At 36.0% G+C, this 15,529-nt stretch overlaps 3 protein-coding genes across 7 annotated transcripts; 1 reads left to right on the top strand and 2 right to left on the bottom strand.

The window, feature by feature from the left end:
• Positions 1–1,403: 1,403 nt before the first annotated feature.
• Positions 1,404–8,133, bottom strand: LOC114870914 (host cell factor). Of its 3 annotated transcripts, none has more exons than XM_029176143.2 (8): positions 7,763–8,133; positions 7,362–7,643; positions 5,875–6,582; positions 5,667–5,818; positions 2,687–5,590; positions 2,389–2,616; positions 1,923–2,304; positions 1,404–1,808 (listed from the first exon to the last, which is right to left on the bottom strand). In XM_029176143.2, the coding sequence occupies exons 2-8, from the start codon at positions 7,528–7,530 to the stop codon at positions 1,690–1,692; spliced, it is 4,662 nt and encodes a 1,553-aa protein (XP_029031976.2). In that variant the 5' UTR covers positions 7,531–7,643; positions 7,763–8,133; the 3' UTR covers positions 1,404–1,689. The 3 variants fall into 3 exon arrangements, with proteins under 3 accessions (XP_029031976.2, XP_029031974.2, XP_029031975.2); XM_029176141.2 differs by having other exon boundaries at positions 1,404–1,826; positions 7,763–8,131; XM_029176142.2 differs by having other exon boundaries at positions 1,404–1,826; positions 5,673–5,818; positions 7,763–8,130.
• A 577-nt stretch (positions 8,134–8,710) lies between these two features.
• Positions 8,711–13,063, bottom strand: LOC114870888 (coatomer subunit alpha). The gene is made up of 5 exons (XM_029176087.2): positions 12,887–13,063; positions 11,595–12,819; positions 10,569–11,516; positions 9,343–10,497; positions 8,711–9,271 (listed from the first exon to the last, which is right to left on the bottom strand). Exons 1-5 carry the CDS (start codon positions 12,964–12,966, stop codon positions 9,035–9,037), a joined length of 3,645 nt encoding a protein of 1,214 aa, XP_029031920.1. The 5' UTR covers positions 12,967–13,063; the 3' UTR covers positions 8,711–9,034.
• Positions 13,064–13,422: 359 nt separating this feature from the next.
• On the top strand, positions 13,423–15,064 carry LOC114883206 (cysteine-rich with EGF-like domain protein 2). 3 transcript variants are annotated; one of them, XM_046289604.1, is made up of 5 exons: positions 13,430–13,463; positions 13,694–13,821; positions 13,906–14,563; positions 14,625–14,720; positions 14,807–15,064. In XM_046289604.1, exons 1-5 carry the CDS (start codon positions 13,445–13,447, stop codon positions 15,025–15,027), a joined length of 1,122 nt encoding a protein of 373 aa, XP_046145560.1. In that variant the 5' UTR covers positions 13,430–13,444; the 3' UTR covers positions 15,028–15,064. The 3 variants fall into 3 exon arrangements, with proteins under 3 accessions (XP_029056605.1, XP_046145560.1, XP_046145534.1); XM_046289578.1 differs by having other exon boundaries at positions 13,430–13,478; XM_029200772.2 differs by having other exon boundaries at positions 13,423–13,821; positions 14,807–15,063.
• Positions 15,065–15,529: the final 465 nt, after the last annotated feature.

The following is a 15,529-nucleotide window of genomic DNA, read 5'->3' as shown; positions in this document are numbered from 1 at the left end:
TCTTTTTATATAAACATATTTCAAATATTCTAATTTGTAGGGTATTGTTAATATAAATTTTTTTAGCATAACATATTAAGTGTCTAAAACGCTATGTTAATTCTTAAGCTATAAGCAAATAACACAAAGTTTGTATTGATAAATCTAAAAGTAAAATGTGCGCTTGAATTACTGCAGTTTCAAACATAGCCCCAAGCCATCTAATCATATATCAATCCATGAATTCTATTTATAAATGTTTATGATTTGTTGGCTTCAACATTCAACCTCAGTTTAAAAAGCATTCTTTAAATATTTCAATTAAAATATATTATGCTTAAAAGAACTTAAGATGCGTGTATCCTTCATTAAAACTTTAATGTATAATTGTTTTATTTCTCTATAAATTGTATTTTTTTTTTTTATCATTTATACTAATTCCTTGATTTAGTACCTTAAAAGATTAAACGTTATATTAGACATAATATATTATAATGATATACTATTCAAATAATTATTTCGTTGCCATATAAAAATATTCTTAATTTTCTTCAAATTCTTTTTTATTCTCCAAAACATCAACGCTTTTGAAACCAAGCTTGTAATTTTTCATAAACAACACGTGCAATTCTACTAAACTTATACCATTTTTGCCATTTTTACAAAAAATATCGCTGCGTTTTGTACCGAAAGCATTAACAAAATTGCAAAGGTAAATTCGTATTTTAAAAAAAAAAGAATTTTACAATACGTGCTCCTTTCTCTTATCAAATCTACGTTTTCTTCTTTGTAATTGGCAGTAACAAAAGTAACCAGAGTAAGATATAGCACCGATGTTCTATACAGAAACGGATGTTACAAACAGAATTTTCATTCCATACACTTGCATCGTATTGCAGAATTAAGAAAACAATTTTAATAACATTAAAAAAAAAAAGTCCATTCCAATTACAATATTTACAATAAATATTTAAATGTAGCAGGAAGTTTTCCCAACTCCCAATTCGCATTAAAAAATCTGTACTTACAGATATCTGATAATAATAAAAAATTTTATATCAAGAATTTACAATTCAAAAAAAAAAGAAATCTTTTTCCCAGTAGCTTCACAGAGCTCAAACAAAAATTCCATTTTACTATCTTGTTCCAACCTACAACTACATTAAATTCATATATATGTATGTTAGAAAATAAAACTAAAGGTGGTCAATATTTGGATGTAACTACGAATTGTCGCAGATGATGCAAGTGTTGTCGTTATCTATATCTTCACGACATTTATGGAAAATATTTATAAACGTGGAAAAATTTGTTTAACTCCAAAATAACCACCTTGCCATTTATTAATAGTACTGGTGTTATCTTTACAGAAAAAGGTCGCACATTCGCGAAGGAGTAGGAGAATAACGGTGAGTCAGAAAACGCAGTATAGAAAGACCTTGTATTCGTATATAGAACACTTAAAATACTTTTTTTTTTTAACCCTTATGTTTATACCTCAATGTAGCTATGGACACCTCTTCCATCGTTCTTTTTTATCGTGCATTCATTTCTTTCATTTACTCGCATGTCACGTCGTTTACTCCAAGAATATACTGTTTTCTTTCATCGTCGTTGTTAGGCGTGTGTACCAGCGGAAATTAAATAACGAATAGCGCTGTTTGGATATTTGGGCTGTAAGAGGTCAAGGGAAAACAGACTCAAGAAAAGTTAGCTACTCGGTCTCTTTAGTTTCACCTTCTTCTGTGGGGAGTTTGCTTGTAAACGTATATTTACACCGCGCCTCTTTACTTGTGGATTATTCTCCATGTAATTGCTGGGATCTGCTGCTGTTGATACATTAGATGCTGATACAAAAATTAATAATTTATAGCTTTCCATTGAAAAAAAAAAAAAAAAAATACCTGAATTTATCTTTGACAAAAAAGAATACCTATACTAACCTTGTTGCAACCACCTAACTTGCGTCGCTGGTCCGTATCCTTTCACGTTTCGTGCTGCTATTCTAAATATTATGGCCGGTGTTCGAGTCGTATCAACATAAGCGGCACTAAGGGAACTATTAGACACCGAACAGGAATTGTTTGTACCGCAATAGAATTTCGTGAATGTTAGATTTGAATTTGACGAAGTTGTCTTTGGTTCTCCACTATTATTCGATGCAGTGTTCGACATTGCAATATATGCTGAATATTCCAAAATCGGTCCATCGTTTCTGTTAGGCGGTGGTTCCCATGAAATATGCGCACCGTCCGCGGTTTTACTAATTTTTATAGCACTAGGTGCTCCAGGAAATCCCGGAACATATGTTCTAAACGCCGATACCTTTAAATAAAAAAATTTTTTAAGATATTACAATTACATTCAACATTTTATTTTTGTATCTATATTTATAGTTGTTTTATTTACCTCACTCCAATCACTTTGTCCACAACTATTCACAGCAGCAATTCTTAGTTTATAAATAGTTCCTTGTTCTAAGGCAACCTTGGTTCTTCCCTCAAAAACATCCATCGTCAATGGTTGCGTTATATCTAATGGTTCATCGCCAGGTAAATAATAATGTTGTACAGTAAATCTTGATTCTTGTGTCACCCCCACGTCGTACCATTCTTCTTCCTTCTTTTCCTTCTCATTCTATAAATATAAAAAAAAATGTTAAAAAAATAAATTACACAGCAGCAGGCAAAAGGATTTAATAAATTACCTGTTCAGCTTTAATTTTCATTGGTTGTTCAGCTGACCCCAAGGCAGCTGTGGCTAACGTAGTCAGTGCCGTAGAATCATCACCGTTCTCCGTTCTACTACCATTCATTTTCTCTTGCTTCAAGGGTTCCTTTTTAACAGACTCTTCTTTTATTTCCATTTTCACCGGGGCTACTGGTTTCTGAACATCCATTTCCTTTTCAAGCAGCACGACGTTACTGATAGTTGACGTAGCTGGTTCAGGAATTTTAATATCTTGTTTCATTTTCTCGTCAGGTTGTTCTAACTTTATTTGCATGATAGAAGTTGTGATTGGAATATTGATACTGGTGGTAGTTAAGCAAGAATCTGTGACCATTGGCTCGTCGTTATCTTCCAGCGTCTCCATCGGTGACGTACCTTCAGGGAGTTCCATGGGTTGTTCTGGAACTTCGTCTTTCACTTTTTCAACGGTATCTTGATTATCTTCCTGAGAAAGCTGCGATATACTATCCTCGGGTGATAAATGTTCAGCAACCGACGATTTATCATGATCAGCGGTGTACGAATCCATAGCCATTAATTTGATCTCTGTACTTTCACTTTGCTCGTTCTCATCGTTCTCTGGCAATTCCATTGCTTCCGGCATCGATGCCTCCTCCGACGTAGCTTCTATGGGATCTTGCATGGTAGAAATTTCAGCCTTTATTTGCACTTCCTCGGACGATGCATTATTTATGACCTGCATGGTACTTTCGTTAGACGGTTCCGGTTCGTTAGCAACTTCCACAGGCATTTCACTTTCATTTGGCTGAGCATCAGCAGAAGTTTCCGGCTCGACCGGAATATCTTCCGCGGTGCTGGTTGGAACAGGAACTTCAGTCGCACCTTCCGAGGATACCTCTGGCTCTTTCATGGAAGACTCTTCCATATGAACACTTTCCGGAGCCGCGTCAGCAGGATCTTGCTCCATGTTCGCAGAATCTGCAGCCTGCGATTCTTCTTGATTCTCTAAAGCAGGATCCTCCGCCAGATCAATTTTATCATTGTCTTCGTCGTCGTCAGATAAGAGAACATCTGCCGCGCCGTCGACTTGAGGAATTAAGAAATTACCATCTCTATCGATTTGCATGGACTCCCCACCTCCCATTTGGGAAACCAAAGCTGCTGCGGTGTTCGTTTCATCGCCGTTGCAATTATCGTCCATTTTACCATCCCCTGCTCCGCCGTCGTCTGTAGAGACCATGAAGGATAAATCTCCGGAAGGTTCTTGAACTGGATCTATCAAACCTGCTTCCGCAGCTAACGCAGCCAATGCAGCGTCGGTGGTGGCAGGACCATCAGACGTGGACGCTAATGAAGCCGATGGTTGCTTCTGCGATGGTACGAACAACATTTTACTTGTGTCTATCGTCTCTGATACACTTGAAGTAGTCGCTATGGAACTACTCGTTGGCATGAGAGTAACTGTTTTTGCACCTATTCCACCAGACATTTGTAACGTTACAGGTTTACCAGACACTGTCACCGTTTCTGGTGTTTTCTGTATCTGAGGCATAGTGACGATTTGACTCTTTCCAGGATTGAAAATGGCCTGTGGATTTCCTTTAGTGGCGATGGTCACGGTTTTTGGCACACCACCCTGGCCTGGTACCGTGATAGTTATAGGCTTGCCCGTGGTTCCACCTCCCATCGCACCGGACGAAACGACGATCATTTTTACTCCCTGCTGATTCGTTACGTGGTTAGTTGCTGATAAGGGTAACACGTTTACCGGTGTGGTAATATTCGCCGTTTGTCCGGTACCAGCTTGAGAGGTGGTAACAGCCTGTACAGCTCTCAAACCCGAACCTGTTGTAACTACAATTATTTGGTTTCGACCAACTAATCCACCATTGCCTCCGGGTTTCGTTATCATTATCGTCTGTTTCCCGCTGATGTTTTGCCCTTTGCTCATTGCTACGATGCTAGACGTTTTCATGGTTGTAAGAATCTTGGATCCTGCTACAGTGTTAGGATTTACCAGTCTCAGTATTGTTGGTCCTTGGTTAAGAGGCTTCGCACCTGTTGCTTGAACAGTCTTCCCGGGGATGAGGCTTACTTTAGGCACAGTCGCTACCATTCCTTGTCCGGTTTTAAGAAGGTGGACAATCTGAGGTTGACCAGCTATGTTCTGGCCTGGTTTTTGTAGGATTATCTGTTTACTTTGCTGCGGCGAAGCGGTTCTCAATACCGTTGCACCCGGAGGCGCGAAACGTATTTGTTGGCCAGGTTGTACGTTTTTCATTCTGATTGTGTTAGCTGTTGTCTGTGGAAGAATTGGTACGTTGTTCATACTTATTTTTGGAGTAGCAGCGGCTGCTGCCGCAAGGGCAGCGATCCCTGACATTGCAGCTGGCGTTTGACCTGCCACTGTAGTATTAGAAGTTGGAGCTTGCTCGGGAGTTGTGGGTGTCGTTGTAACTAAGGGAGAACGAATTCTGATCAGATTTCCAGCGACTCTCGGTGTCATTGGGCTTGATGGTTTTGTTACACTTTGTGATGATACTGGTTTCTGAACTGGACTTTGCACAGTCGATTGTACTCGTACTGGGGGAGTTTGTGGTATGGACGGCTTGACAACGGTTGGAGTTGATGGAAGCTCGGGAGCAGTGGTGATGGGCGAAGATGTGGCAGAATCAGTTGCAAGTGTAACCATTGCTGTCGTGGTCGTTGGTACGGCGGTACTCGCCGGTGCGCTGACCGCCGGAAATGTTCCGGTTGTTGCCGATGGTTTACACTTCTGAATCTGTAGTATGTAGTATTGCGCCGATGGTACGGGTGTCCATTGGATTTCTAACGCTTGCAAACTTGCCCTAACTAAGTTCAATTTCGATGGTGCCGATGGCTTGCCGACCTCGAGGTACCACAAATCTTTGCAACAAACCTAAGGACACAGATTAAATCATACTTTATAAAAAATAAAACCATTCCTACATTATAAAACAACTGTATGGACTAACCCTAACCTGATTGTTCCAAGCTTTGCGGTATCCATCCCGACCGGACCATACGTAGAGTTTATTATGCATCCCGATTGCACAATGACCGGCACGAGCACGAGGAACATTTTCTTCTAGAGTATCGACGGTTAATTGTTCCCACGTCCATGTTTCTAAAATAAGATTAATTAATAGTCAAAGGAATAATTGAACTCTAATACTAACTTACCTATATTTAAGCAAGCCAACGTATTCGTGCACTTCCATTCTTTTTCATGTGTTGCTACTTTAACATCATCAACAACGAGCGGTACCCATCCTCCGAAAACGTACATTCGATGACCAATTAATGTGGCAGTATGAAGGGAACGTGGTAATGGAATAGGACCATGAACCACTGGTTTGTTCCAAGTCATTGAATCGACATCGAGATACCACAAATCACCCAAACGACAACCGCTCATACCACCATAAATCACTAAACAGGTTTTTCCTGTTTTACTATCAGAATAAGACACCCCGGTATGGGACTCCCTGGGTGGTGGTGCATGCCCATGGGTTTGCGGTACATCCCAAGCAGTTGTACCATTAGGGAGTAGTTCAAGGGTATATAGATCATTTAAATATCTTGGTATATTGTTTTTATGATCCTCACTGTCATTGGCCAATCCTCCAAAGAGGAATACTCTGTTACCAATGAGAGTAAAACTGTGCCCCAATCTTGGACACGGTGGAGGATCATTTTCTGGTGGTCTGGGTCTCAGTTTCTTCCATTCCCACCTAACTGCTTGGAGTTCGTAAAGCTCATCTGAATATTTTCCATATTCTACCATACCACCAAATACTAAAATACGGCTTCCATCAACAACAAATCCGTATGCTGCACAGCCAGGTGGGATGTCACCTTTTGTGGATGGTACAAACCATTGGTTAGTAGCTGGAAAGAAAAGAGATAATTTTATTAATTAAAAAAACGTTTTTTAACATATAACATTACACGAAATGTTTATGTAATATAAATGCTATGCTAATTTTAAATGGACTCATTTAATAATCTTAACTATCTAAAAAATTTAAATATGATATTGAGTAATTTAATTTATTAATATATTAAAAATAATCCTACATTCTTGTGAACAATAATTTTATACATATATTGCTATATTTATTACATTTTATATAATAAGCTTTACATTCAATTCAAAATTCTTATAAGAAACACATCTAACTTAACACTCATACATACAAGTGTTAGCAATATAGTAAAAAGAATACTATGCTTATTTGTGATATGATAAAGATGTGAAAATATAAAATGAAAGAGTGGGAAGAAAAATAGGAACGGAAGGAAAAAAGAAAAGGAAAGGTGAAGCGTGAACGTGGAATGACGGGAAACGCGGCGCGTTGCAAATTGTGGTGGGGCGTAAGGGACAGCAATGGCCGCTCCCGTGCGTATAAACATGAAAAATGACAGATCGAACTGATTCTCCTTATGAAATTACCCTAATGTTTAACAAATAAAAGTTAAAAAGACATTTACAATGTAGGTACATTCAACCTGTATGAAACATATGATAATAAATGATCTGGCATGAACAAAATTCATATTTTCACGGCGATCCGGCCGGTGACCGTTTTGTCAGTGTATGCCGCCATCTTGGATCGCGGGAATCATCAAGAACGGCGCGAAAGACGCACAGCAAGGAAGGAACTTACTCGTGTTATAGACATGAAGCTCGTCAACAATGCCCTCGTTTCCACCGCCGAAAACAACCATAAGGTCTTTAAGAGCAACTGCCCTGTGTCCATGTCTAGGTCTTGGCTGGGGCCCGGATGGATTTGTGATCCGCTTCCACTTTAGCATGGGTGCCGCCATGATGACCATCGATCACATCATTTTTTCATACCGCGCAGCTATGCACCCACTGTGTTACCCTAGAGCAGTAGGACGCCCGATGGTTTCGGAGATAGTGCGCCCTTATTTTCAAATCTTCCTACCTTCAATATTTATAATTCAATAACTTTTAATAACTTTGAAGGTTCACACACCCAATATAAACGTACTATTCTTGGTATTCTTAGCACTGTCAATATCGTACGTCTCGATTATAACCTACCTTTAACTAATTTACTTCACCGATTATCTTGTCCTAACAAAATGATTCATATGAACGTAAAGTCAGACAAATATTTCTTGATAAGAATCATGAAAATTCTACACGATTTAGAAGACGTCTGTAACGTAACACGTATACACAGAACGCACACCGTATATTTACGTTCACGATGTTTACGGCACTGGTTTTACATCTTCTAGTGCGCTCACTCGGTCTTCTTCAATGATCTAAATGCACATATATTATTCACGATGCACTATTGCGATTGCAATCAAATAATAGTTTCAATGGTATATTTGACGCAAAAGCAATCTTAAAAACATTTAATGCAACATTTATAATATAACTTGAATCTTATGTCCTTTTGAAAACGTTTATTAAACTGACAAAAAATGGCGTAATAAAAAACTTCCCTATATAATTAGGTATTCCTAGATAGTCACAACATGAAATTTATAAAAAGAATCTTATTTCAGAATCTTACTCTGTTGAAAAGGATCTCACTTTAGCAAATTTATAATCTATAGAAATAATTCTTGCACTTTTTTACCTATTATTGCATAGAACTTGCATCACAGAATCGGTTGTTACCAACTTTAAGTTTTAAAATATTAGTAATTTTTGTTTATTAAGATGGCTTGTTCGAAATTTATAATTCAATTACTGTTTATGACGCTTTGAATATGATTACGAAGTTCATTAAAAATTAAATATTATAAACTATATTTGAGTCAAACAATTTAAGCAACTATTTAAACTATAGCTATTTATTATTTTAAATTATGCTACAATTGAAAACCATTTTTTTAATACTATCATTGATTATAAATAAGAAATACATTATTTGAACGTATAGAAACGTTATTAAAAATATACCATGATTAAAAAATGCTGCATAATTATTATAAAATAAGTTGTACAAATTAAAGATTTTGTAGATAAAGTACATAAAATGTAATGACAGTTTTTATTTGTAACTTCATTATATATTTTTAAAATATAATTCCTATGTACTGTTTCAATATGAAATAATAATAACAGTACAAACATATTAAAATCCATATTTTTTTCTTTACGAATCATTGTAAAAACATACTTAAGACTGGATATATATCCATATGCTTCATATTTACAATACTTTTGAAAATATAATACCCTTGACATACTTAAGGAATACCAGAACTTATATTAATATATCGTGAAGTATAGATTGAAATAATTATGATTCATCAGTAGTGTCAGATATATTAATGCAAAAAAAAACATAAAAAATTATCTGAATTGTACAGGACTTATCCTCAAACCGATACATTCTTTACCAATTACTGCTACTTCACAAATCTTACACACTGCATCTTTGAATTGTGGCAAATAAGTTGCACCACATAAAGGACATTTAACTTCCGGTTTTCCTCTGTAAATTGGAACAAACGTGCTTGCACATAGAGAAAATGGATTGTGTTCATCATACGCTAACTGGTGTTCATCTACTGGATTTTTATCGCATGCCTAAAAAAACCATCAAAATATATATTTAAAACACTGAACAATAACATTTAATTTAAACTAAAGATACAAACCTGTAAAATTTTTCGAACTTGTTGAGCTAAGTCAGGTTTAGGTCCCAGTTCGAGTAACCTTCTTGCAAAGGAAGCAGCAGTTTTATAATTCTTCAACTTGAAGAACATATTTACAGCTATCCTTAACGTGAGTATCTGATGAATGGGTTGCAAATTGCAATGTGTAAAGTAAGCTGCCATTTCGCAGATTCGTTTTTGCTCAGCCAAAGTAGCTTTAGGAAGATTCTTCCTCTCAGTTTCCATCTTCAAACCAAGGATATATTCTCGACAAATTTGAATTAATTGTTGAGCTTCTGCGATATCTTGTCTGGTATCAACAACCAGCAATGGTACACTGAGTAAAATAGCTTGAAGCTTTTCTATTGCCTCTGGGAATTTTCCACCAGTCGTCAAATGATAGCATACTTGAAGTCGTTGAACTAAATCAGTAAGATGCAACCCAACTGCAGGGAGACCGCTCTTTGGATTTGTTTCTTTCCAATTCCTCTGAGGATATCCGTACAACGAAGGTATATTCGGCAGCGAAGCAAATGATGTTCTGGCACGAGCGAATGTATTCAAGAAAAGATTCTGATAAGCTTCAAATTCAACAACGCCAACTTGATCATTGAGTAATCTAAATGCAGTTTCAAATGACCCAGCTAGAATATGATCCACAGGCAACTGGGAATTATTCATCCAGTGCTGAGTTGATGGCACTCCTTTCGTCGGTGGTGAATAATAACCATCTTCCACTGTAGTTGTCGTAGTTTCAAGCTCAGGTGGCAGATCCACATCTTCAACATCCCACCCAGCGCTTTCTTCTCCTTCAGGAACGTTTTCATTCTCGATACCTTCTTCATCATCTATTCCTAATTCTTCATCATTACCCCATCCTTCAGCAGGTACTGAGCTATCGTCTTCTGGAGCCAATGCAGCAGCCACTTGGCTCTTACCCCGTGACATCATTGCACCTTCGAAGAAACCTTTCGAGACTGTTAATAATGGCCAATTATTCTCGGCTTGTTGAATGGGTACCGGAGGACGAAGATATTCTGCTCCCTTTTCAAGAGAAGAAAGCTCTTCGCTCATGGAACTGTAAAGGACATCGTCCTCTGAAGATGAAATGCTATGAATTTTTTCTGTTACATATGCTAAAGAAGCTTGGCCAGAACTCTGAAACACAAGAAAATAAAAATGAAATAAAAATTCTCTTGGAAATTAATTTATATAATAGAGATACATACCCGTAATATTTTTGCACGTTCACAGATATCACCAAGATATAAACTACCCTGGTACTGTCCAGATACATCCTTTCTAATCTCAGCTATTTTTATCATCTTGCGTAATTTTTCTAAGTTACCAGTTATGAGATAAAGGAATGATAATTTTTCGAAATTCTTAGTTCTTTGATAACACATTTCAACAACTTGATGGTTCCCTTGCAATAAAGCTGCTTGAGCCAAACTTTCCCAACAGGGTTTTTGATCAAGGGATCTTGCAGCTTCTAAGGCGACTTCTATATTGCCGCATTCGAGTGCGAGACCGAATCTTGTCTTTTCATCTTTTACAAAATGCAAAGCAACTTCAGGGTACCCCTTTTGTTGTAGATATGCAATTATAGATTGGCCAACGAGATTTGCATTGCGAACCATATGCAGAACTTCCTCGTATTTTCTATTAATTAGAGCTAATTTGAATTTATATTCAGTAGGATCTATTCTAAGAATCCTTGGTCTACATTCTCTATCTAAACAGTAAACTTGGTTGCCTTTAACTCTGGTTACGTATATCGGAAGATCTAATGTACGAATGATACCATGATCACCATTGTTAATTGCATATTTTATATGATTACTAGTAGTGTAAATGAAAACTCCTGAATCGTCCCAGGCTCCTGATTTCACTCTAGTATTTTCATGAACAGAGCACAGAGATTCTAATCGTCTATTGCAAATGTTAACTGTATGTTTGGCAAGTAAAGCGACGTGAGACATATCATTGGACCAAACAACATATCTACATTTAGAGATCTTTACTTCTGCTAGTGTTCTCTTCTGTTGAACATCGAAAAGGATTACTTGATCAGCATCTCGTAAAAGAAGCATTCCTGTGCCAGCATAAAATATCTCATCGCAATTTGGAATTTGAACCTTCTTGGTAACTTCATTTTTCAAATTCTTGATCACCAACTGCAACAAAAAATTAGAGAATAATATTTAATTATTTTTGGATAATTTTAAGGGGACTAATTTGTTTAAAATACATACTGAATAAGCTCTGTCTAATACGGCAAAACGGTTTCTAGCAACCCAAATGGCAGTGACCCCCGAAGCCCGCTTTGTATCGGCATCGGTACTTGAACTACCCTCGCGAGGTATCATATACAAATCATAAGTGCTGTTTTCAATATTATTAGGCGCTCTAGTACAAATTAATACAGCATTCTCAGGTTGATTATAGGACATGCTGTAAGGAGGTGTCTTTCCACCCCCGCGTATCTGCATAACGGATGTATCTTTAGAAGTAGTGAAATCTAATTTTCTAAGGAAACGCTCTTTCACGTAATAAAGAACGTTTCCATATACTGCATATGCTGGACGTTCTCTTTCTAGTTTGAAGATGATCATTCCAGAGTCATGTCCAGCAGCAAAGAGATTTAGGGTAGGGTGTGCTGCAAGGACCCAGAATCTTTCATGCTCTCTTCTAAATGTATGCAAGCAAGTGCGTTTGGACATGTCCCATACGCGGATACTCTTGTCTTCTGAGTTTGAGAGAATTAAATCTTGTCTAGGGTGGAACAGGACGCAAGAAACATTGTTGTAGTGTCCACGGCAAGTGTCGACCTCCCATGCTTTAGCATCATTCATTCTCCACATTTTGACTTGACGGTCGTCAGCACCGGATACAATTAATGGTAGTGTGGGATGGAAACATGCCCAGTTAACTCCTCTATCGTGACCTTCAAGGACATGCTTTACAACAGCATCAGCTTGGCCAAATAAATCTGTTGCTCCAGGATTCTTTAAATGGTCTTCTAAGCCTCCTGGACCAGGAGCTACATTTTTCTTTCTTAAGCCAGAAATGTCCCATACTCTTACGGTTTGATCTAAAGAGGCTGATACTATAATATCTTCTGTAGGGTGGAACTGTGCACACATTACATAGTGATTGTGTCCTGTTAAGACACAAATGCAGGTACGGCTCTGCCAGTTCCATATGCGGATTGTTTGATCATCTGATGCACTTAAGATCCATGGGTATTCTTGATGGAATACAATTGTTCTAATATAATCCAAGTGACCTAGTAATGTGAAAATGCATCTTCTTTGTTTGTAGTTCCATACTTTAATTTTGTAGTCATCACCACCAGATGCAAATAATGGCTGTTGATTGTGGAAACATATTCCACGAACAGGTCCATCGTGTTCATCAAATTTATCTAATAAAGTACACATACGGTAGTCCCATAATTGTATAACTCCATTGTGTAAACTGTAAAAGAAAGTGTAAATTTATTAAATTACATTTGAACTTGATGGGGAGATGCGAGAGTACTTACCTTGCAAGAACCCAGGGACGTTTCGGGTGAAACGATAACCCTTTTACTCGGGCAGATTTTGTTTCGAATTTTGTCAACATATTTTAATGAAATATCTAAAGGAATTGTGTCTAACAAAACATTCCCTCCTTCTAACCTTCCGGATTTGACACGACTTGACGACACGTCACTACTGCCGGCATGAAATACGGTATTGCAATAGATGTGCACATACCATTTATGAGAATATACAGGAAAATTTAATAAAAATAATTAAAAAATAGATATTATGATATATTAAATTGTATTATTTTATTCTGATCCCTGACATTTTTTATAAAAATGTATAATACATTGTCCCTTTTTATAAAATTACTTTAGAGCTTACATTGTTCAATGAATCGCTTTAACGTTTAATTGTCTTAAATTTTAAGTTATTTTAAAAGGAAAGGATGTTTTAGATAGGTATTTTATTGATTTATTTAAAAAAATTAACATTTATCATCTATAGATTGATTCAACCATGTTTAATCTGTTCAAAACATGCGCAAACTTATTTACAAAATACTTGTTTAGCCCATGGTGTTCTGCTATCAATGTCGGAGACCCGATGTTATCTACTCGCATAATTTAGAGATATAATTGAGATATTTCATATAATTATGACCTTACGTGAAATATTCCAACTCAATTATTGAAATACTATGTGTTTTTCTTAATTTAAAAACCAAAGAAACAATTTTCTATTATAGTAATTCGAACGTAGAGTAGCAACTGATTCAAATAGAATAATGCACAAACCTAACATTCTTTTTTTTCATTTATTAGGTCTTTTTATTTTACTTAACATATTAGCATATGTGGAATGTAACAAAGCATCTACAAGTGAAGAACTTAAAGCTTATAAATTTCCTCCATGTGCAGCTTGTAAACAATTGACAAATAGTTTTAAAAAGGTAAGCCCATTATTTATTGTGTGTTTTGAATGAAAAGGGAAATTTTCTGTATTTTAATTTCTACATTTAAATTCTGTTTTACAGGGTATAGAGAGGACTAGCCGTGAAAAATTTGATGGTGGTGACAGTGCATGGGAGGAAGATAAATTAGGTTCATATTCAAAAAGTGAAACTAGATTAATAGAGATACAAGAACATTTATGTAAAGAATTAGAACGCGGTGAAACTCAATGCCAAGCTTTAGCTGAAGAATTGGAGAACAAAATAGAAGAATGGTGGTTTAATCATCAACAAACACATCCTGATATTTATGATTATATATGTATTCAACAGACAAAACGATGTTGTCCAAAAGATCATTTTGGTCCAGAATGTGTACCATGTCCTGGTTATCCAGATAAAATTTGCAGCAATAATGGCAAATGCCAAGGAGCAGGAACTAGGAAAGGAATTGGTGGATGCTTATGTGACAAAGGATATGAAGGAGAAAACTGTTCTGACTGTTCTAGTGGATTTTATGAATCATATAGAGATGAAAATAAACTACTATGTTCTCAATGTCATGCTGCCTGTGATGGTCCTTGTGAAGGACCTGGACCAAAGAATTGTAAGAAATGTATGAAAGGATGGTACATGATAAAAGATAAAGGATGTTTTGATATTGATGAATGTATCCAAAGTGAGCAATACTGTCCTGGAAATCAGTTCTGTATTAATAAAGATGGAAGTCATTCCTGTTTAAGTAAGTTATAACAATGATGTTTCAATGATGATTGATGATTTAACTTCTCTATTTCATTTAGGTTGTGATAGAGCTTGTAATGGGTGCACAGGTGATGGTCCAGACATGTGTTTAAAATGTGCAGAAGGATATTATAAGAGAGATAATTTATGTATAAGTAAGATTTATTCACTTTATTATATTTATAGGAGATACAATGTTTATATAAGGTGTTTAGATATGAAATAAGTATTTTTGTTCTAGATTCTGATATCCTGGGCCGTAAACAAAAGGAAAATGTTACTAGATATGCTACCTATTTTGGTCTTTGTGTTGCAACATGTATCATTTTTCAACGTAATATTTATATAGCTAGTGTAATTGGATTATTAGTTGGTATATACATATCAGTGTCAGAGTATATGATAGCACACAGTAATGTTCAGGACACAACAGCAAATGTAGATATATTAGGTCCAGTATAAATAGAATATGATTTAGTAAATTCATACTTACTAATTTAATTGATAAATGGCAATTTTGTGATGTATTATAAATGATTTATAATAAAAATAACATTTATTATTAGTAATAATATTAATTATTTTGAGTTTTTCAGTTTTTATACATACATGTATTGAAAAGTTATAAATTATACTTTGTAAAAGAATGTATGTATAATTAATTTAATAGTAACTGTGTAATATACAAGATAAATATGTAATAATTTAATATTAAAATAATTTTGTATATATACTATCGTGTTTTACCGCTAGATGTCTACAAGGATGAATCATTTCTCGCACGAAATAATCCTGTTTATAGTTTTATATGAAGATCGGGAAGTAATTTTCGCCGCAATACTCTGATATTATATCCATATCAAAATTTTTGAGGAAAAGCTAATGCACTGCCACAGCTTCTTTATTTGTACAAAAAATAAATCTGTGATTGACATATTTGAATATATTTGGTAAATGAGCATCG

This window comes from Osmia bicornis, chromosome 1 (assembly GCF_907164935.1).
Source record: "Osmia bicornis bicornis chromosome 1, iOsmBic2.1, whole genome shotgun sequence".
NCBI classification, from domain to species: Eukaryota; Metazoa; Arthropoda; class Insecta; order Hymenoptera; family Megachilidae; genus Osmia; species Osmia bicornis.
Note: the sequence above shows the minus strand (reverse complement) of the source record. Positions and strands in the feature narration are given on the sequence as shown.